Source organism: Neophocaena asiaeorientalis, unplaced genomic scaffold, assembly GCF_003031525.2.
Source record: "Neophocaena asiaeorientalis asiaeorientalis breed wild unplaced genomic scaffold, Neophocaena_asiaeorientalis_V1.1 scaffold294, whole genome shotgun sequence".
NCBI lineage: Eukaryota > Metazoa > Chordata > Mammalia > Artiodactyla > Phocoenidae > Neophocaena > Neophocaena asiaeorientalis.
Window position 1 is genome coordinate 2,387,679 of NW_020173945.1, and position 22,164 is coordinate 2,409,842.

Genomic DNA, 22,164 nt, shown 5'->3' on the forward strand with positions numbered 1-22,164 from the left:
GCTGGCCGAAGCCAGGGGGCCAGGAGAGTTCCGGAAGGGGTGGAGGGAGGGGAGGACAGCGCTGGGGGACGGGCACAGGCGGGGGAGACCCGGACACGTCATCTACCCCAGGGATGTGACTTTCCAGAAGGAAGCGGTGGTCACCAGCACCGTGCAGAGGTGGAGAGGGAGGTCCAGAAAGGCTTCTGCACCGGCGCCTCGCTGGCCTCTGGACAGCTCATCAGACGGCAGGGCAGGGAGGGGCCGGGGAGTTGCTGGGGACAGACCTTCCACGGCGTCCATGGCTCTAGCTGCTCATCTCGCCTTTCAAGGGCAGTTGTACAAATTGCCTAGAATTGCTAAGAGACAGAGGAAATTTCCAGGCTTTTGTGCGTTCACCCTTTTCAACTTTCGGAGGATTAAAGAGTCACGAGGAAGCCAGTGTTCCGTGTCCTAAGCCCAGCTCTGCCCCTTCCAACCTCGGACTTGGAGAAAGTTCTTCAACATCTTGGAAAGGCTTACTCATCTGTGAGAGCTGTTCAACGTCCCCCTCCGCTGGGAAATGAAACCGCACATAAAACGCAGCTTCTGCTCCGTGAGCGCCCTCCCCCCTCGCTTCCCTCTCTCCCTCCACGCTGCAGGGACAGTGACATTCCGGGGCGGGGGGCAGTGAGCGGGTGAATTCTGACCAGATGCTTCCTGGGCATTCCCTTACTGCCCTTGTGGCTTTGAAAGTTCACAGCTCGTCCTGGGAGCCCTGGCTGAGGCTCCTGGAACCCTGGGGGCCGGTGCGAGCTTTGTCGCCTGGCAGGGTGGGAAGTGGCCTTGCGGTGTGTCCTCAGTGCCCTCTTCCAAGTGGCCGCCTTGCCTAGTCCCGGCAGGGGTGACCTGAATAATCAGACCAACAGACGCATTCCCTTTTGTGCCCGGATACTAGTTTAGACACATGAAATTTAGACGAAGCCCTGGCAGGCTGCCGTGTGAGCGAACTTCTCTGTCTGACTCGTTTGTACGGTGCAAACTCATGAACCCGTCACGAGAACAAACACCCCGCTGACTCTGGGGCCTGGGGGCGCGGGTCAGCCACCAGGGAGACTTCAGGTTTCTCATTGACAAAAGGAGGGTCCGGGTGGGATGCCTCCCAGGCACGCTTCTTCCAGAACCCTCAGGTCAGCTTGGAGACAACACCCATCGCCTCGTATCTGCCAGTGGAGGATGCAAACACACCACGCGCTCACTTGGGAGGAGTTCCCTTAAAATCTTGACACCCCTTGATGTCCTTGGCTCTACTGCCTTCCATCACTCTGCGATGAGGTTTGAGGGCTCATCTGACCCCATTAAATATTGTATTTTGATTTTGTTGACTCCAAATTATGTTGATCCCCAAGTATTATATATTTGTGGATATATGTATTTTATTTATGTTGACCCCTATCCTACTGACTGCTTCTGACATGAAGTTGAAAGCAGAATGAACTATTTCTTGCCAATAGGTTTAAGTTCTTCTTTAAGTCAAAGTGGAATAAGGTGAGAAGTGTCCAAACGATTCCCATCTTACTTTAAAGCGAATTAAACAAACAAAATGCGACTTCTAGTTCAGAATGGTCATCAGAGCACGGCCTGGCTGGAGTTCCTGCCCCTGCCCCAGGTGACGCAGTCATGAAAACATAAATAAACGTGAACGAGAGGAGTGGGTATCTGTTACGGAGAGCCCCGACTTTTCTGCAGACTCTGGTCCGTCTGTCTGAACAACCATGATTGAATCTCCGTGGAAATTGGCAGAGCCTTGATTCTTTAGATCCAAGAAATACACTTTCACTGACTCCCGAAGGGCCGGCTCTGTTAAGGACCCAGTGACAGAGCCTGTGTGTAACAGGTAAGCCTAACCTCAGCCTTTGTCTAATTTGGTCACTTTGAATCGCAGGTGCTTGCCTCGGTTATCATCTCTCCAGATGACAGCTTCCAGGACCTTCAGAATGCTAACCAGACATTCAAAGGTGCTACAGATATGCTTCCTGGGCGGTACCTTTCTGTGCTCCAGGATGCTCTAGCCCAGCAGAACAACCCTCACTCACAATTCTCAGTAGAAGAGGTAAGCTGCAATGCACACTGATGACGACCTGGAACACGCGAGCAGACATGCCTGCTTCTAGCAAAGGCACAACAGGGCAAGTGGAGTCCTTACCTAGCGGCAGGATCCCGTACAGGGTGATGAGCTGTCGGACATCCAGGAGGGAAGGCATGGGTTCTATGGACATCTGGCGAAGAGTACTCCCCAAGTAGCTGTAGTCACCTGGGGAGAAAAAAAATAGAGGACAAATGAATGGGAAACCACGCTACTCTGAGTTGCATAATTTGGACACTTGCAAAATTAACACAGGATACAAATTTAACATATTATGGAGAGTCATTATAAAGAACTTCTCAGATAAAGGCTTGAAGAACAACTGTCCAGCCACAAGAACATTTCCGTACTCGCTACAATAACTGAGAATATGTTGGGTATGATACTAACCTCCCAGTATTTTAAAAAATAACCTGAATGTTGAATATGTGAAGAGCAAAGTTCTAAAATGAAGAACGTACGAAGTATGTTTGGTTTAATTTCTATTCCAAGAGATTATGTCTAACGTTTGCACAAACTTTAAAAACAACTTACTTAAGATGGATGTGAAATTTGTATTGAAGCCGTGTAAATCTGATCCTGAAATGCAATCATTTGAAAGGTAGGATCTGAGTCTAATTTAGGGTAAATAGAAACATCTCCATTTGAGGGTGATATTCATTAACATTTTTATCGTTTTTAAAGGATTACCAAAGGAATCATATCGAAATAAATCTTTACAGGTTTAATTAGAACGCATTAAAGAGCTTCATTGTAACTAGTCATAAATCTGAAGTGTTATTTTCTAACTAATTTAGATAAGGTCACCACGAAAATTAGTTTTGCTGCCTTCACTTGTCATGAGGATGGACTTTTACATGCTCATATGATTCCCTCTTGATTTGTACCTGAATCTGAAGGAAAAATATTCGATAAACGAATCACAATCTCTTGATGTTGTTTTTTCCTGACCTTTTCTTTTCATAACATGTGTGGATCCTTGCAGAGCTTTCAACGTTATATATGTACAACAAATGCCTTTATGCGTGCATGAAAACACTGAAGAAATACATGTAGGCGTCTATGAAATCCTGAAAATATCAAGGGCTTTAAAGCATTTTCAAATGCTAAGAAAATGAGAGTTAAAATCCAGATAACGATTGCTGTTTTGTTGTGGGCCACAGCCTTTCAAAGCCTCCGCATGAAAAAAAGTCCTTGGCAAGGGCAATGGTCTTGGTGAGGGAAATGAGTGATAATGAAAGCATCTATTATGGCTTTCGATCTGCAGGCTTTTTAATGAGCAGGTAATAAATAGAAGAGCGGTTCATTTCACCTTCACTAGAGCAGGAAGGGATCCCGCAGCCACCGTTAAATCCAGCACTTATTGCTGTAAACATGACATTGGGGGGGGCATAAAAGTGACCCCATTTTCCTGCTTAAGTAAATCCAAGTTAATACCCAGATGCGCCATATTTTCTAGACCCTACTTAGACAAAGGAAGTTGAATTGTTGGCTGTTGGTTCTGATAGAAGGAACGACCCTTTGCCAAGTGAGGAGACCCATTCTGAAAGTGTGTCACTACGTTTTGCTATTGCCCAGCACGGAAGCCATAAGCCCCTCCCACGGACTCATTCAGAATTTAGAGACTTCAGGGTTCCCTGCACAGACACCAGGTCTTCCACGAGCGAGGGAAGAAGGAAACAGATGAAGAGGTGTTAGCATGAAAAAGGGCAAGGAAACCTAGGACAACAGCGGGAAAAGAAACAGGACTGTGTTATGGGTAGGATTGTGTCCCCTTAAAAATCCGTATGTCAAAGCCTAACCTCCAGTATCTCAGAATGTGACCTTATTTGGAAATAGGATCACTGCAGATGTAGTTAATGAAGCTGAGGTTATTAGGGTGGGTCCTAATCCGATATCACTGGTGTCCTTTGTAAAAACGGGAAGTTCGGACACAGACACACACACAGGGAGGAGGTCACGTCAGGTCTGAAGGCAGAGATGGGGTGATACAGCAGAAGCCAAGGATCGCCAACGACCGCCAGCAAGCCACCAGGGGACAAGACGAGGGATGAGGTCAGTTTAGGCCATGTGAGCCCCAGGGCAGCTCAGCATCCTGGCAGGGGAGGACTGACAAGTCCAGGGAGCAGGACAGAGGTGGGGGCTTGAAGGGGCTCTTAGGCTACAGCCAACAGATTCCTTCTCAGAGCCTCCAGGAGGAACCAACCAACACTGCTGACACCGTGGTGTTGGACTTCCGGCCTCCAGAACTGGGAGAGAGTAATTTTCTGCTGTTTAAGCTGCCTTACTGTGGTACTTGTTAGAGCAGTCCTAGCAACACAGAAGGAGGAACTAATTGTAGAGAATAGGAACACACGAGCACACTTAAAACATAAGGAGAAATAAAAACTATTTGAGAAAGCAAGGTGAAATCAGCTTCTAACGTTTCCATTCTATCCCACAGAGCGTTGAAAAGAGAATAAAGAACAGACAATTGATAAAAAATAATAGCCTCTTAAAAAAGTTACTCGAAGAAAAGGAGCGAGAGGACACAGGAGGCCTCAAGTCAGCAGACAATCCTCGTAGGACTTGGGGCTTCCCACCTGCGCCAGGACACGCCAGCTCTGCCCCGGGCACTGCCAGGGCTGCACAGAGCATCTTCTGATGGTGATGAGCACTGTGACACATGCTACGTGGTTACAATCCAGATTCCTGCGTTGTTTATACAATAAAAATTCACGTTGGATGCAGGCTACCAGCTTCCAGAATGAGGTCGACAGAGAGACTTCTCAGGTTAACCTTCTGTTGCAACAGCTCTGCCAAGGTTATGCACCCCGGGGCCCAGGTATTCCGAAGCTTCGGATGTTTTCCACATGTAATGTCTAAGTCAAGTCTTGTAAGCTGGGATTTTAAGGAACCCTTTGAATCTTCTTGTTCTTAGGACAGGCCCTGGATGCCAAGGAGAAAGCAAGAAACACCAGCCCTGGCCTGGGTGTCAATGTTCCCACCGAACGCAGCAGCTCCAGAACCACAGGCAGAGCCAGGTAATTTATGGGGCTATTGGCTGTGTTTGTTCCCTCTGCATTTTCCCCTCGAGCAGTGGCTGACCCAGGTGCCTCGTGCTTCTGCGATGTGCACAGGGAGGGAGGGGCACGGAGGCACCAGGAAGTCACAAGCCCTCTCGGCAAACCCTGAGCCCGCGGAAGATAGGTGAGATCACCACGGTGGCAACACGGGGAGGCAGCCAGCTAGCTCTGTGCCAGCGCGCCCTCAAGTGTTCCATTTCCGCACTCATTAAACCGTCATAGCAATTTAGTGAGGCGGTTGCTGTTATCATCCTCATAATTGTGGAAACTGAGGCACAGAAAGATTACAGAAGGGACCGGCAACCCAGAGGGTGCGAGCTTCAGAAGCAGGAGGGAGAAGACATTCCCAGCCTGGGCGGGACAGCTGGTCAGTGGGTCTCTGGTCAGTGGGCATCAGCCCTGTGTCCTAGTGGCACGGAGGACGAGGGAGCAGGGGAGAGAGCCCCTCACTGAGAGAGGGCCCCAGGCAGGCATGAGTGGCCCCTGCAGGCACCAGGGGGTCTTGGAGGATGCCAGTGCCCAGAATCTCTCCCCAGCGTCCAGGCACCATTTGGGAATCAGGGACCTTGATGGTACCTGGGGGCAGGGGTGGAGGCTTGTAAGAAGGATCGAATTTGAATAACCTTGGCAGTTTAGCCCTTGTGATGCTAAGTTATGGTGATTTAAAGCATAAGGAAATGTGCTATTTCTTGCACACCCAAGCTTGTGGCGGGAGCTCGTTCCTGGGCACAGGGTCAGCGCTCAGAGCTGGGCAGTGCGCAGGGACAGAGCAAGGAACTGGGGGTGGGGGGAGTTGGGAGCTGGGCCCTGGGGGAACCAGACATTACGCACTTGAGTTTCCTGCCTTCCAAGTCTCTTTCAGCCCTAACTGCTGTGATTCTAGTGCGTATTTGGATTTGAGTGGTGTTTAGAAAAGAGTGGAAGCTCCCCAAACAACTTGTGTCCCGGCAGTGCTGAGCCGGGCTGGCTGCGAATACAGGGTTCCTGGGCTGTGGGGAATGTCCAAACCATGCGGCCACGTTCTGAGTCTGAGGGTCTGTGCTCCGTCCCTGCCTGCATGGGGAGTTGCTGAGGCTCAGCCAACGCCCACCCTGCCCTGCTTGTCCAGCTCTGGGCCGGCTGGAAAAGGAGAAGGGGTAATGCCCCAAGGTTTCTTTTTCCCCTTTACTTTAAGCTCTGGTACTTTTATTAGAATACATCTTGGTGTTGGCCAATTGGAGTTGATATTCTCACATACAAAGTGTGATCATTCATTATGTGGTTTGCATTTCTGTTTTAGGAAATTTTTCATGAATAAAAATTCTTAGAATTTGTTCTGTTTCTTGGCTTTGGTTTTCTTCTTCAGAGATGTGTATTATGTTTGTCTGCCTATGTGAATCTTCTTTGCCTATCTTTAGTACTTGTTACTTTCTTTGGAAAGCTTTTAATCTTGTTCTTCATTTCTAGTTTTATTTAGAAAAAATTTCTGTCTATCCCATTTCGTTTCTCTTAAAGCATGGTTTGTGGACTTTATTCATTCTTGTGTTCACTGTAATTTAGTTTTGTCCTAAAACGATTTTTCTCCTTTATTTAAAATGTTCTTGGGGCTTCCCTGGTGGCGCAGTGGTTGAGAGTCCGCCTGCTGATGCAGGGGACACAGGTTCGTGCCCCGGTCCGGGAAGATCCCACATGCCGCGGAGCGGCTGGGCCCGTGAGCCATGGCCGCTGAGCCCGCGCGTCCGGAGCCTGTGCTCCGCAACGGGAGAGGCCACAACAGTGAGAGGCCCGCGTACCACAGAAAAGAAATAAAACAAAACAGAACCCAAAAAGAACAAAATAAAAACCCAAAATATTCCTGGAATTTTGTGTTAACTCATTTCTGCACTTTTCTAATTCCATTTTATGTATTCTTACATATCTTCTATAATTTTCTTAATGTATATTAGCTTGGTTTGAAAGAGGACGTTCCAGTTATGTCTGCTTTGTGGGCACGTCTTTTTGTGATGACACTTTGCTCCTTATTCTTTCTTTTTTAATAGACATCTGGCATGGGCTTTGACCTTGAAAGTTTCCATTGCTTAAATTCATATGAGTTAATATTCCTATATGTTTAGAAGATAGTTTCGGTCAGGGCAGCTTTTTAAATTTCATAGAGTCCCCTCTTCTGTTGTTTTCATGTATGTTATTAGTATGGTGGCTTGCTTTTTGAGATGTCCTTGTTCTGTTCCCCTCCCCCAATTTATTCTGGACCTTTTCTCTCCCTCATCTCTGTTGTTCCTATTCGATTGTGATCTACTCCCAAGAGTTTCTTCTCAGTATAAGGCCGTGCCTTGGAAGGGTCAATTTCAAGAGCGTCCAGAGGTTGGACTGTTCTCGCCCGTTCATACTTTCTGATTCTATCCATTTTCACGCATCTGCTGTTGAAGTGGGCAAACCCCTCCCAATTCCAGCTGCAGTTACTACCCTGGTTTGCTGTGCTTTCCAGTGAGTGCTTGCTGGCTATTTTGGGGTTCTTTTGTTTTTTGGCGCCAGTGGCTTGCACTTTGGGCTTGGAGGGGAAACTTGGTTATTTCGTTTTTGTGTTAATGTTGTCCACAGGCTTTTGCTTTTGCCATCTAGTTGCTTTGTCTATTTTTACGTGGGGATCTGGGAAGATCCACTGCCATCTTTTCAAGCGCAGGATCTTAACCGGGAAAAAGAAGACAAACGTGGAAGAGACCAAAGGGAGCCAGTCCTTGTGGCAATTTGACTGATTTTGCTAGACTGGGTCATTTACATTTGAGGTCACTCTTAAGAGGTTGATTTCATTTTCTTTGACCTTAAGCATCTTCAAGATGCTGCCTGGAAACTGACAAAGAGATCAGTGAGGAAGTCCAAGATGGATAAGAAATTAGTAAGAAGATGAGAAATATGTCCATTAATTCTCTGAGACTCTGCCATGTGCTAGGCACTGCACTAAAAACTAGGAATTCGGTGATAAGCAAAAAAGACATGATACGGAGAAAGAAACCAGACAAGGAGAGAGAGCGCACTTAGAGACCCCAGTCGTAAGTAAAGAGGTAGCGTTCTGCTAAAAGTGTTATTTTTTCATAGGAACAGAATTAACAGAACATAATCAAGGCAATCCAGGAGAAAACCCTGCAGTACTTGAATAAGAAACCCATAAAATAAATAGAAACCCAACAGATATTCCAGTACATATTCTGGTAAAATCTTACACCATTAGGAAATATGAAGGCTCCTCCAAGCCCCTGAGAAGGAAATGTGGCTTTATATCAAAGGGATTAAAGTGATCACTTTTTTGAGCCAAGGGAAATGTCAGTCTTTGTGCTCCTGCAGAGGCCAAAACTGGGGCAGTGTAAACACTGGAACAAATAACTCGGAAATGGGTTGTAATACAGTTTTAGAAAGAGAGAATCCATCTGTCTACTCTAATACCAAAACAATTTTAAAAGGAGGGTGGGAGGGAAATCTCTCCAGAAGAATGGTACCTGCTAGAAGAGGAGGCAGACATAGAATATTCCCACTTTACAACCACCACAGCAAACACTGATGCAGGCAGAAGTCATCACGGCGGATGCCTAAACCTTTAAGATGGCTGGGAACAGAATCTCCAGAGCCTCAAACTATCCCCCACAGATTATTCATTGATTACAAAGTGGAAAATGGAGCTTTACAATGGAGAAATCTGTGGAACAGCACCTTCACCAGTGATTAAACCCAACATCACCAGTGATGGGACAAAGCGTCATTTTTGTGCCCTCAATGTGAAAGACTGAGAATCAGGACACAATATTACCTGTAGTTTCCCTGTAAAAAATGTTTAACATGAATCAAGTCAGGAGGAAACCATCAAACCAATTCAGCTGAAGGAGAGTCTGTAAAACAGCTCAGACTTTTTAAAAATGTCAATGTCAACGCTGTGAAGGCCTGGAAAAGCCTGTAAACTGGTGCTGATTAAAGGAATGAAAGGGGACGACGGAGATCCGTCACATCCATGATCCCTGACTGCATTTGGGATTGAGAAAGACAAACAGTTACAAAGGACATTATTTATTAGGACTACCGGGAAAACTGATCATTAACTAGATATTACCTAGTGGTAACAGTACGACATTAATGTTAAATTTTCTGAGTGTGATTATCTTTTCGTGGTTATGTAGGCGAAATGTCCTCAGTTGATTGTAGATGTATGAAAGTGAAAATGATATCTGCATTAGGGTGGTAGGAGTATGACGAATTTTAAGCTTTAAGTATGTTTTCAGATCCTTATGGTATTTTTTAAAAATTAAGAGAAAAACATTAGCTGAAGACGGTGATAGCAAATGTCCCCTCTTTTTCCTCCCAGCTACTCCTGTGGTGGCCCCTAGATGGAATTCTGGAAGGAATTTCTCCTGTGAGGACTCTGTGTTGGAAGTACCAGGGGCTGCCCCCTAGGGCACTTTGATAACCAGAGAGCATGAACAATTCTTCATTTCCTCAATTCAGCTTAAGCCACAAAGAATGCCTCCAGGAACCTTGCTAGTAGGTTTGGAAACCTGCTTCTACCACATTAGGGGAGAGAGCTGGACCCATTAGATCCCAGCACAGAATGAACTCAAATCAATTCAATCCAACCAACATTTACTGCAAGCCACTAAGGGCCAGATTTTAGGTTGGACAAAAGCACAGATGAAACATACTTCCGGCTGTTGGGTCCTCAGAACCCAAGGGGTGACATGCATCTGTGACACATACATGCATTATTCTTTGTGTACTTTACCAATGTAATCAGAGAGGTTGACTTTCAGAGCCTGGATCAGTAAGCCTTCTTCCACTAGTTCCTTATACAGAGATTCGATGGTCCTGGGGATAAAGCAGACCATCTATTCTGTGAGCAAACACATCAAATCAGCAGTACTGATGTTAATCATCTCACATACTCAAGAGAACTTTAACCAGATCTCATTCAAGGTACATTTGTATGTATGCAAATAAATTGATTTTTGAAGCGTTACTACAATTTGGGGATAAATTAGGCTTTTTAAAAACACTACTTGCACTCGTCCATGGGTATACCTGATGTTTCCCATTAATAAGAATTATCTTTGGGCATCTGAGACCAGCTATGACTCCTGCAGTCTGCCCTTTCATCAGCCTTCATGATGGCACAAATATGAATTAGAAATTACACAATAATGGTAACGTAAAAGGGCCATAATTATATATTCAGTTAGCGTCTGCAAGCTGTAGTAAATCATCAATTCTTCGCGAAATTGACATTTCCTTTTAACGCCATAGCATAACAATTTAAAAGAAATATCTATAAAAAACAAAGGCTTATAATGGAAATCATTTTAATATGAAAGACAAAATATTATAATTTTTTAGGAGGATGTTATACTCTTCCATAGTATTTACAGATGACAAAACCTCTTCTCTAAGGGGGCCTTGGGTATGTAGCCAGCATAGTGGTAATTTATACTACTTGAGGAAAAGAAATGGAGATAGTATCCCACTTAATGAATTAAACTCCCCATGAAATTAACCGGGGCTTGGCTTGCTGGAATTCAGATAGATCATGCTCAAATACGGTACAGCAGAGTCCTTCGAGATGTTTTGTCTTTTCCCTTTTTATTTTTAGGGGCCTGATGCTTTGGTTCAACCCCAGTCTTTCTTTAGACTGAAGAATTGTAAATATACCTATTTTTAAACTGTTCTTTGATTGTTCAGTGATCTAAGTTAGCGTGATTAAAAGAGACTCAAGAACATCAGGGAGACTCAAGCCAAATACCATCGGGATAGATGTTAATTCAATGACTCCAGTCTTTGGTTGACTGAAATTTTATTCTATCAAATATATTTAAAATAGTGTGCCCTCAGCTGAGAATTAAGAAAGTTTTAATTGTAATGGAATTTGGGATGACAGTATCTGACCTCTACCAAGGCAGTATCAACTGCAGTGTTTTGACTTGAATATTCGTTTAACATAAACATATGCGTAAAATATTAACATAAAATTGAATAAGATTCTCTAAAATAATCCAAGCCAAATATCTTAAGACTCCGGGAACACGAATCTATATTTGGATCTTTCCAGTGAAATAAACTCTTGCGACAGAATAAAAAATTTCAACTCGAAAACTACCTTATATGGCTACCTTTTACGGCTGAGCCAGTTTGAAAGCCCTAGGCCCCCTTTTGTCTGGGCAGCCGACCTACCAGCCTGGGGCTGCCTTAAGTGAACAGAAAAGCATCGTGCCCAGGAATGGTCAGGGAGGAATCCCAAGTTGTAAACTAATAATAGATCATCCTAATCATTAACCAGGAGGTTGCTGAGAAGAGACGGTCCCTCTCTGAGCACGGCCACGTACAGTGACCAGGAAGAGATGAGGGAGCTAAGAACGATGAATCTATTTAAATTGATTTTTCAGGAGGCCATTACAATACTCAACAAGAACAATCCCTGTGAATGGCAGGGAGCATAAAATGCTGCTTGAATACCTTGACTGTCAACACACTGTTGAGTAGTTTTGTGACGGGAAAAAAAATAAAAAATAAAAAAAAAAATAAAATAAAACCACCTTATAAACTATGATAAAAATACTGATTTAAGGTTCATATTAACTGGATGACAGAAACATAAGTTGTCTTACAGTGTCTTGGCAGAGAACTAGCCCATTTACTGAATCCCACTTAATGAATAACATAGAGTCTTTAAACTTAAAATGAAAAGTCTTCCAGGAATAGGATGATCAGGTATTTCTGTACTTTGGGGTATAAAAGTGAATAAAATACTACTGGTCTTTCTTCATTTCACTAGAGAATTGCTGTAGCTCATTTATAATAGTTCGACTGTAAAGAAACCTATGCAAAGAACACATTCATTGGCTAACAGACACGGTCCATGAGCCACGTGTGTGCTCTGTGTTGTTAAAGCAGAATTGTAGTCAGTTAAGCGACTCGCTAAGTGCAGAGAACGTGAATAGATAACTTTTCCTTAGTGGTCAGCTCATCGTGGCAGATTTGAGTTTAGCTCTGGGTGGTCACTCAATAAGACACTTAGCAGGATCTTCTCCTCCTGAAAGACTGAGGTAAGGACAAAGGAGAAACGTGGCATGTGAAAGTCACTGAAAGACAGCAGTGGCCCTGCAGGTAGGCAGGGGCTGGACCTTCCTCCAGGGAAGGGACTACGACATCCTCCGGAGGAGGCGTCAGTGTTGGTGCCTCGGTAGATGGGCTCCTTCCCGGGAACTGGGCGCCTGAGTCTCAGAATGCTGACCAGGCAGCGGTCAGCCAAAGCTCTTGAACTTGAACTTTTCCCTAAACAATGGAACGTCATGTGAGGAAGCCTGCAGCTCCTCCCTCTAGCGATATCCCGCGGGAGCCTTTTCTCCCCAGAGCCAAAGCCCACAGCAAGGCTGGGTGTCTCTCCAGAGGCTGCCTGCCAGGGCCCTGGGTGTGTGCACCAGCTCTGGGGTGCTCTGGTCCCCACTTCTCCTGTGGATGGTTCCAAGCTGGCTTCCTCTCTCATGGGTCTTCTTTAAAGCAGAGTTTGGGACTGTTATCAGCGTACCAAAAGGGGAACAAGGGAACACCCCAAACAGGGAGCAACACCTGTTACCCATTAACAAACCCATGGGAAAAAAGGTATACATTCAAAATGATTTCTGACATTCACTTCCTAGGGATTTTAATTAAATTCCTTGAAAATGTTTGAAAACCTAGGCCCTATTTATTTCCAATATTAAAGCCCTGAAGGCCATTTCAGTTTAAAAATGAGCATTTATAATTATTCGTTAATATCAAAGTTCAGCCGATGAGGCTTAAGGAAATGGAAGTATCCTTTCACAATGAGACAAATCCTCACCCTTTCTTCCTTCAAGGAGCATTTATGAAGGGCCTCCCTTCAGCGGGCGGGGCCCAGGGGCGGGCATGTCATATGAACGGTCTCTGCCCTCAAGGACTGCAGTCTCAGTGTTCCCTCAAAAGCTGTTGCAGGATGCTAGTTCTTAAAAAACTTTCTTGAGAACCCCATGAATTTTAAAACTTAAAAAAAGTCACACGGCCTTAGAAGTGATGGGGCCCGAGTCTGCCTTCCAGGCCCCCCCTCTCCACTGCGTCTCCCCAGTCGAGGATGCTGGCCTGCATGCAGGACTGCAGAGAGGTCTCCGTGCTTCCCCCCACCATACTCTTCCAGGATGAAGGGGTGTGGTGTACAGAGCAGTGTGTGGGGGGGTTACCTTTCCCAGACCAGGCCGAGGACTCAGGCCATGTCCTATGCTCTTTTCTGCACTGCCCCCCACCCGTGTGCACCCCTCACCTGTCAGCCGTTGGGTCTTTATCCTTCTTCCCCACTTTCCGTTTTTTGTCTTTCTGGAAGAAAATGGAAAAAAAAAACCATTTAGTAAAAACAAGCTTTGTGTAAACAAGAAAAATGAGCTCTAGAAATTAGCTAAGGAAGCTGATTTTGGGTGGTGGCATAGGGGAATGGGAGGTGGGAAGTCAATCGCAGTACATGGAGCTGCAACACTTACTTCATGAACATAGGGACTGGCAGGTGAGGTGGCTACCCGGAAACCTGCGTGGACTGAGTCCCAACAGGCCCTGAGCATTCTGGTTCTTCTTCTGGGCCCTGGCATGCTTGCTACAAAGGATGAGAGTGCCGAGTGCACAGGCAACCAAGCTGTGCTTTTCTTTGGTATCTGATCACCTCTCTGTTAGCATCAGGACCCGAACCTGGAGCCCAAAGAGTGAGGCAACCATCCAACTTTGGTTCCCAAAGGCTTTGCATTCAGATCCTTGTGCCAGCTGGAGGGCAGTGCTCAGAACGTGGTCCGTTAGAGCAGTGCTTATCGCTGCACTATTCTGCCTAAAATATCCACCAGTGGGCTTCCCTGGTGGCGCAGCGGTTGAGAGTCCGCCTGCTGATGCAGGGGACACAGGGTCGTGCCCCGGTCCGGGAAGATCCCACATGCCGCGGAGCGGCTGGGCCCGTAAGCCACGGCCGCTGAGCCTGCGCGTCTGGAGCCTGTGCTCCGCAACGGGAGAGGCCACAGCAGTGAGAGGCCCGCGTACCGCAATAAATAAATAAATAAATAAATAAAATATCCACCAGTACCTCCCCACTGCCCACAGGATAAAGTTAAAATTCTGCAGCCTGGCCCCATCTTCCTTTGTTGTCTCATCTTCTATCCCAGGCCTTCTCAGGTGACTCTTGCTCCCTATCATTTCATTCATGCTTTCATTTATTGTTTTTATTGCAGCATAATGTACATAAAGTATGCACACATCAGGTTGATTAACACTTTACATTTAATTTTTACATATAATCATATAACTACCACCCAGCTGAAAATACAGAACATATTTTCACCATTCCTGAATTCTCTCTCACACTGCTTTCCAGTCTGTAGGTAACCACCACTCTGACTTCTCTGGAGATTCGCATTGCCTGTTCTTGAACATGGAATCTTACAATATAAACTCTTTTTTTAAAATTTAACATCTTTATTTGAATATAATTGTTTTACAGTGTTGTGTTAGTTTCTGCTGTATAACAAAGTGAATCAGCTATATGCATATGTATATCCCCATATCCCCTCCTTCTTGCATCTCCCTCCCACCCTCCTTATCCCACCCCTCTAGGTGGTTGCAAAGCACCGAGCTGATCTCCCTGTGCTATGCAGCTGCTTCCCACTAGCTATGTATTTTACATTTGGTAGTGTATATATGTCCATGCCACTCTCTCACTTCGTCCCAGCTCACCCTTCCTGCTCCCCATGTCCTCAAGTCCATTCTCTGCATCTGTGCCTTTATTTCTGTCCTGTCCCTAGGTTCATCAGAACCATTTTTTTTTTTTTTTAGATTCCATATATGTTAGCATACAGTATTTGTTTTTCTGACTTACTTCACTCTGTATGACAGACCCTAGGTCCATCCACCTCACTACAAGTTACTCAATTTCATTTCTTTTTATGGCTGAGTAATATTCCATTGTATATATGTGCCACATCTTCTTTACCCATTCATCTGTCGATGGACACTTAGGTTGCTTCCATGTCCTGGCTATTGTAAACAGAGCTGCAGTGAACATTGTGGTACATGACTCCTTTTGAATTATGGTTTTCTCAAGGTATATGCCCAGTAGCGGGATTGGTGGGTCATATGGTAGTTCTATTTTTAGTGGGTTTTTTTTTCCACTTATTTTTAGTTTTTTAAGGAACCTCCATACTGTTCTCCACAGTGGCTGCATCAATTTACATTCCCACCAACAGTGCAAGAGGGTTTCCTTTTCTCCACACCCTCTCCAGCATTTATTGTTTGTAGACTTTTTGATGATGGCCATTCTGACCAGTGTGAGGGGCTACCTCATTGTACTTTTGATTTACATTTCTCTAATGATTAGTGATGTTGAGCATCCTTTCATGTGTTTGTTGGCAATCTGTACATCTTCTTTGGAGAAATGTCTCTTTAGGTCTTCTGCCCATTTTTGGATTGGGTTGTTTGTTTTTTTGATATTGAGCTGCTTGTATATTTTGGAGATTAAGCCTTTGTTAGTTGATTCATAGGTCCCATTTGTTTATTTTGTTTTTATTTCCATAAATAAATTTGTCTAGGAGGTGGGTCAAAAAGGACCTTGCTGTGATTTATGTCATAGAGTGTTCTGTCTATGTTTTCCTCTAAGAGTTTTATAGTGTCTGGCCTTACATTTAGGTCTTTAATCCATTTTGAGTTTATTTTTGTGTATGGTGTTAGGAAGTGTTCTAATTTCATTCTTTTACGTGTAACTGTCCAGTTTTCCCAGCACCACTTATTATTATTTTTTAACATCTTTATTGGAGTATAACTGCTTTTCAATGGTGTGTTAGCTTCTGCTTTATAACAAAGTGTATCATCCATACGTATACATATATCACCATATCTCTTCCCTCTTGTGTCTCCCTCCCTCCCACCTCCCTATCCCACCCCTCTAGGTGGTCACAAAGCACCGTCCAGCACCAGTTATTGAAGAGGCTGTGTTTTCTCCATTGTAAACTCTTGCCTCCATTATCAAAGATAAGGTGACCATATGTTGTGGGTTTATCTCTGGGCTTTCTATCCTGTTCCATTGATCTATATTTCTGTTTTTGTGCCAGTACAATACTGTCTTGATTACTATAGCTTTGTAGTATAGTCTGAAGTCAGGGAGCCTGATTCTTTCGTTTTTCTTTCTCAAGATGGCTTTGGCTATTTGGGGTCTTTTGTGTCTCTATACAAATGGTGAAATTTTTGGTTCATACCAATGGAAAAATGCCACTGGTATTTTGATAGGGATTGCATTGAATCTGTAGATTCCTTTAGGTAGTATAGTCATTTTCACAATGTTGATTCTTCCAATCCAAGAACATGGTATATCTCTCCATCTGTTTGTATCAACTTTAAGTTCTTTCATCAGTGTCTTATAGTTTTCTGCATACAGGTCTTTTGTCTCCTTAGGTAGGTTTATTCCTGGGTATTTTATTCTTTTTGTTGCAGTGGTAAATGGGAGTGTTTCCTTAATTTCTCTTTCAGATTTTTTGTCATTAGTGTATAGGAATGCAAGAGATTTCTGTGCATTAATTTTGTATCCTGCTACTCTACCAAATTTATTGATTAGATCTAGTAGTTTTCTGGTAGCATCTTTAGAATTCTCTATGTATAGTATCATGTCATCTGCAAACAGTGACAGTTTTACTTCTTTTCCAATTTGAATTCCTTTTATTTCTTTTTCTTCTCTGATTGCAATGGCTAGGACTTCCAAAACTATTTTTAATAACAGTGGTGAGAGTGGGCAACCATGTCTTGTTCTTGATCTCAGAGGAAATGGTTTCAGTTTTTCACCACTGAGAATGATGTTGGCTGTGGGTTTGTCATATATGGACTTTATTATGTTGAGGTAGGGTCCCTCTATGCCTACTTTCTGGAGAGTTTTTATTATAAATGGGTGTTGAATTTTGTCAAAAGCTTTTTGTGCATCTATTGAGATGATCATATGGTTTTTATCCTTCAATTTGTTAATATGGTGTACCACATTGATTGATTTGACTGTATTGAAATATCCTTGCATTTCTGGGATAAACCCCACTGGATCACAGTGTATGATCCTTTTAATGTGTTGTTGGATTCTGTTTGTTAATATCCTGTTGAGGATTTTTGCAGCTATGTTTTTGCATCAGACATATTGGCCTGTAGTTTTCTTTCTTTGTGACATCTTTTTCTGGTTTTGGTATCAGGGTGATGGTGCCCTCGTAGAGTGATTTTGGAAGTGTTCCTCCCTCTGCTATATTTTGAAAGAGTTTGAGAAGGATAGGTGTTAGCTCTTCTCTAAATGTTGGGTAGAATTTGCCTGTGCATCCATCTGGTCCTGGACTTTTGTTTGTTGGAAGATTTTTAATCACAGTTTCAATTTCAGTGCTTGTGATTGGTCTGTTTATATTTTCTATTTCTTCCTGGTTCAGTCTCAGAAGTTGTGTTTTTCTAAGAGTTTGTCCATTTCTTCCACGGTGTCCATTTTATTGGCATATAGTTGCTTGTAATAATCTCTCATGATCCTTTGTATCTCTGAAGTGTCAGTTGTTACTTCTCCTTTTTCATTTCTAATTCTATTGATTTGAGTCTTCTCCTTTTTTTTCTTGATGAGTCTGGCTAAAGTTTTATCAATTTTGTTTATCTTCTCAAAGAACCAGCTTTTGGTTTTATTGATCTTTCCTATTATTTCCTTCATTTCTTTTTCATTTATTTCTGATCTGATCTTTATGAATTCTTTCCTTCTGCCCACTTGGGTTTTTTTTTAGTTCTTCTTTCTCTAATTGTTTTAGGTGTAAGGTTAGGTTGTTTATTTGAGATGTTTCTTGTTTCTTCAGGTATGGTGTTGCTATAAACTTCCCTCTTAGAACTGCTTTTGCTGCATCCCATACGTTTTGGATCATAGTGTTTTCATTGTCATTTGTTTCTAGGTATTTTTTGATTTCCTCTTTGATTTCTTCAGTGATCTCTTGGTTATTAAGCAGTGTATTGTTTAGCCTCCATGTGTTTGTATTTTTTACAGTTTTTTTCCTGTAATTAATATCTAGTTTCATAGCATTGTGATTGGAAAAGATACTTGATACCCTTTCAATTTTCTTAAATTTACCAAGGCTTGATTTGTGACCCAAGCTATGGTCTGTCCTGGAGAATGTTCTGTGAGCATTTGAGAAGAAAGTGTATTCTGTTGTTTTTGGATGGAATGTCCTATAAATATCAATTAAGTCCTTCTTGTTTAATGTGTCATTTAAAGCTTGATTATTTAGGGCTGTGTTGGGTCTTCGTTTCTGTGCGAGGGCTTTCTGTAGTTGTGGCAAGCAGGGGCCACTCTTCATCATGGTGCACGGGTCTCTCACTATTGCGGCCTCTCTTGTTGCAGAGCACAGGCTCCAGACACGCAGGCCCAGTAGTTGTGGCTCACGGGCCTAGTTGCTCCATGGCATGTGGGATCCTCCCATACCAGGCTCAAACCCGTGTCCCCTGCATTAGCAGGCAGATTCTCAACCACTGTGCCACCAGGGAAGCCCCTAAAGTATTTTTAATTTCAGTAATTATATTGTTCATCACTGTTTGTTTTCTCTTTAGTTCTTCTAGATCCTTGTTGCATGTTTCTTGTATTTTCTCAATTCTGTCTCTGATATTTTGGATCATCTTTACTATCATTACTCTGAATTCTTTTTCAGGCAGGTTGCCTATTTCGTTTTCATTTATTTCATCTTGTAGGTTTTTACCTTGCTCCTTAGTCTGTAACATATTTTTTTGTTGGTTCATTTCTTTTGATGGGTGGGGCTGCATTCCTGTCTTACTGGTTGTTTGGCCTGAGACGTCCATTTCTGGCGTTTGCAGGCAGTTGGATAGAGCTGGGTCTTGCTGCTGAGATGAGGACCTCCGGGAGGCCTCACTGTGATTGATATTCCCTGGGGTCTGAAGTTATCTTTTAATCCAGCTATTTGGACTTGGAGCTCCCATCACAGGAGCTCGAGCCCGACCTTGAGCCCGCAAACTTTGTGGCATGGTTAAAAAAAAAAAATAAAGGAAGGAAGAAAGAAAAGAAAAAAAGGAGCAGTACAATATCAAAGAATAAAAAACAAAATGAAATTAGAAAGAAAAAAATATATTAGGAAAAATAAAACTACAGTTGAAACAACTGCAACAAGATAAAATAAAACCACAACAGAAAAAAGGAAAAAAAAAAAAAAAAAAGGTGGGTGGGAAACAAGCCAAAAGGAGAGAACGATAGCAAAGTATAAAGAATGAAACAAAATTAGAAAAATAAAAGATTTGTTAGAAAAATAAAAATATAAAAGAATCAACAACAAAGAATCAACAAGGTTAAACAGAACTCCAATCGAAAAGAGGAAAAAAACAACCTCCCGTCCCCTTAGGTGTCCGTGGTTCCCCATCAGTGCCTGGTAGGTGCCCTAGTTGTGAGAAGATGTGAATTCCGTGTCCTCCTAGTCTGCCATCTTGACTCTGCACCCCATAAACTCTTTTAGGTCTGGCTTCCTCCAATCAGTATTACAATTCCAAGATTCACATATGTGGTTGCACGTAGCTATACTTCATGTTTTTCAGTATTTTGAAATTTAAAGTTCTTATTTTGAGATAATGGTGGATTCACATTCAGCTGTAAGAATTGCTATGGAGAGATGTAACCTTTAGTGGGTTTCTCCTAAGGGTAACATCTGGCAGAACTTTCTCACAAGGTCACAGCCATGATCTTGACTTGATACTGATACAGTTGAGATCCAGGATGTTTCAGTCACCCCAAGGGTCCTTCCAGTTGCTCTTTCAGAGTAACCCTTGCTTCCCTCCCACAGCCAATCCAGCTTTATTAGAAACCTCTAATCTGTTCTGTTTCTACAGTTTTGTCCTTTCAGGAATGTTCTATCAGCAGAATCATAGAGTATGTTACTTTCTTGCTTTTTATTCATCATAATTCTCAAGAAATTTGTCTAGGTCATTGTATGCATGAATAGTTTGCTCTTTTTTTTTTTATTGCTGTTTCTAGTTTTGGGCTATCATGAGTTGATTAAGGTGCAACAAATGTCTCTCTGTGTGTGTGTGTGTGTGTGTGTGTGTGTGTGTGTGTGTGTGTGTGTGTAAGTTTTCATTTCTCTGGGATAAATGCTCATGAATGCAATTGCTGGGTTCTATGGTAGTTGTATGTTTTTTTTAAGAAATGCCAAATTTTGTGCAGAGTGGTCATACCATTTTACATTCCTACCAATCATGTAAAAGTGATCTAGTTTGTCCCCCGTTATCTTAGGCAATTGGTGTTGCCATTGTTTTTATTTCAGCCATCCTCATAGGTATGAAGTGATTTCTCTGTGGTTCTAATTTGCATTTCTCTAATGGCTAACAATGTTGGACACCTTTTCTGTGCTCTTTTTCCCTCTGTACATCCACTTGGGCGAAATGTCTCCATGTCTCCTGTCCATTTTATAATCGGATTGTTTTGTTTTCTAACTGTTGAGTTTTGAGAGTTCCTTGTATGTTCTACATACTAGCTCGCCGTCAGATATGTGCTTTACAAATGTTTTGTCCCAGTCTGTAGCTTGTCTTTTCACCCACTTAACAGGGTCTTTCACTGAGCAAACAGTTTTAATTCTGATGAAGTTCAAATATTCCTCTAATGGATTTGCGCTTGCAGTGTTAATTTTAAGAACTCTTTGCTAGCCTTACATCCCAAAGATTTTCTCCTATATTTTTTTTTCTAAAACTTACAGCTTTACATTTTACATCTAAGTCCATGATCTGTTTTGAGTTATTCTTTGTACAATATGTGAGACTTAGCTCAAGGTTCTTTTTTTTTTTTTTTTGGTCTGTAGATATCCAGTTGCTCCAGCACCATTTATTGAAAAGGTTATCCTTCCTCCCTTGAATGGCATTTGCATCGTCATCAAAAATCAGTCAGGCCTATTTGTGTGAGCCTATGTCTCAGTTGTCTGTTTTGTTTCATTGATCTTCAGTTTAACCCTCTACCAATAGCAAACAGTCTTGATTACTGTAGCTGTATAATAAACCTTGAAATTAGGTAGATGGATTCTTTTTACTTTATTCCTCTTTTAAAAAATCGTTTTAGCAATTTTAGATTCACTGCCTTTCCATATAAATTTTAGGATAATCTTGTCTATGTTTATAAACTATCTTTCTGGGATTTTTTTTTTTTGCAGTACGTGGGCTCTCGCCGTTGTGGCCTCTTCTGTTGCGGAGCACAGGCTCCGGACGCGCAGGCTCAGCAGCCATGGCTCACAGGCCCAGCCGCTCCGCGGCATGTGGGATCTTCCCAGACTGAGGCACGAACCCGTGTCCCCTGCATCGGCAGGCGGACTCTCAACCCCTGCGGCACCAGGGAAGCCCTCTTTCTGGGATTTTGATAAGAATTGGATTAATCTTGTATATTGATGTGGAAAGAATTGACATCTTTACATTTTGTTTTCCAATCCATGTGCATAGTATGTTTATCTATTTAGATCTTCTTTGATTTCTTTCATCAGCATGGTGTAGTTTTAGCATACAAGTCCTACACACATTTTGTTAGCTTTACACCTAAGTATTTCATTTTTGAGTGATTTTAAGAGATATTATATTTTTAATCTTGGTGTCCATCTGTTCATTGCTAGTAAACAGAAATATGGTTGATTTTTATATGTTCCCCTTGTACCCTACAACCTTGCTGAATGCACTTTTTTATTTCTAGGAGTTTCTTTGTAGATTCCTTGAGATTTTCTAAATAGACAATCATGTCGTCTGCAAATAGGGACTGTTTATTTTTTAAATTTCCTTTGCTTGTCCTACCGCACTGGCTAAAACGTCTAGCACTATGTTCAATAAAAGTGCAGTGAGTGGACACACTCGCCTTATTCCCAGTCTTAGGAGAAAAGCATTTAGTCTTTCACTGTTAAGTAGAAGGTTAGCTGTAGGTGTTTTTGTAGATTCTCTTTATCAAGTCATGGAAGTTCTCTAATTTTTCTGAGAGATTTATCACGG

At 42.9% G+C, this 22,164-nt stretch overlaps 1 protein-coding gene across 1 annotated transcript in view; it reads right to left on the minus strand.

The window, feature by feature from the left end:
• Nucleotides 1–22,164, minus strand: part of DRC11 (dynein regulatory complex subunit 11) — a 165,834-nt gene that overhangs the window by 41,414 nt on the left and 102,256 nt on the right. Inside the window, exons 12-14 of the mRNA XM_024752809.1 lie at nucleotides 13,451–13,503; nucleotides 9,911–9,993; nucleotides 2,165–2,272 (exon numbers count right to left, since the gene is read on the minus strand). Coding sequence (XP_024608577.1) covers nucleotides 2,165–2,272; nucleotides 9,911–9,993; nucleotides 13,451–13,503 — 244 coding nt within the window. The remainder of the gene's footprint in view (nucleotides 1–2,164; nucleotides 2,273–9,910; nucleotides 9,994–13,450; nucleotides 13,504–22,164) is intronic.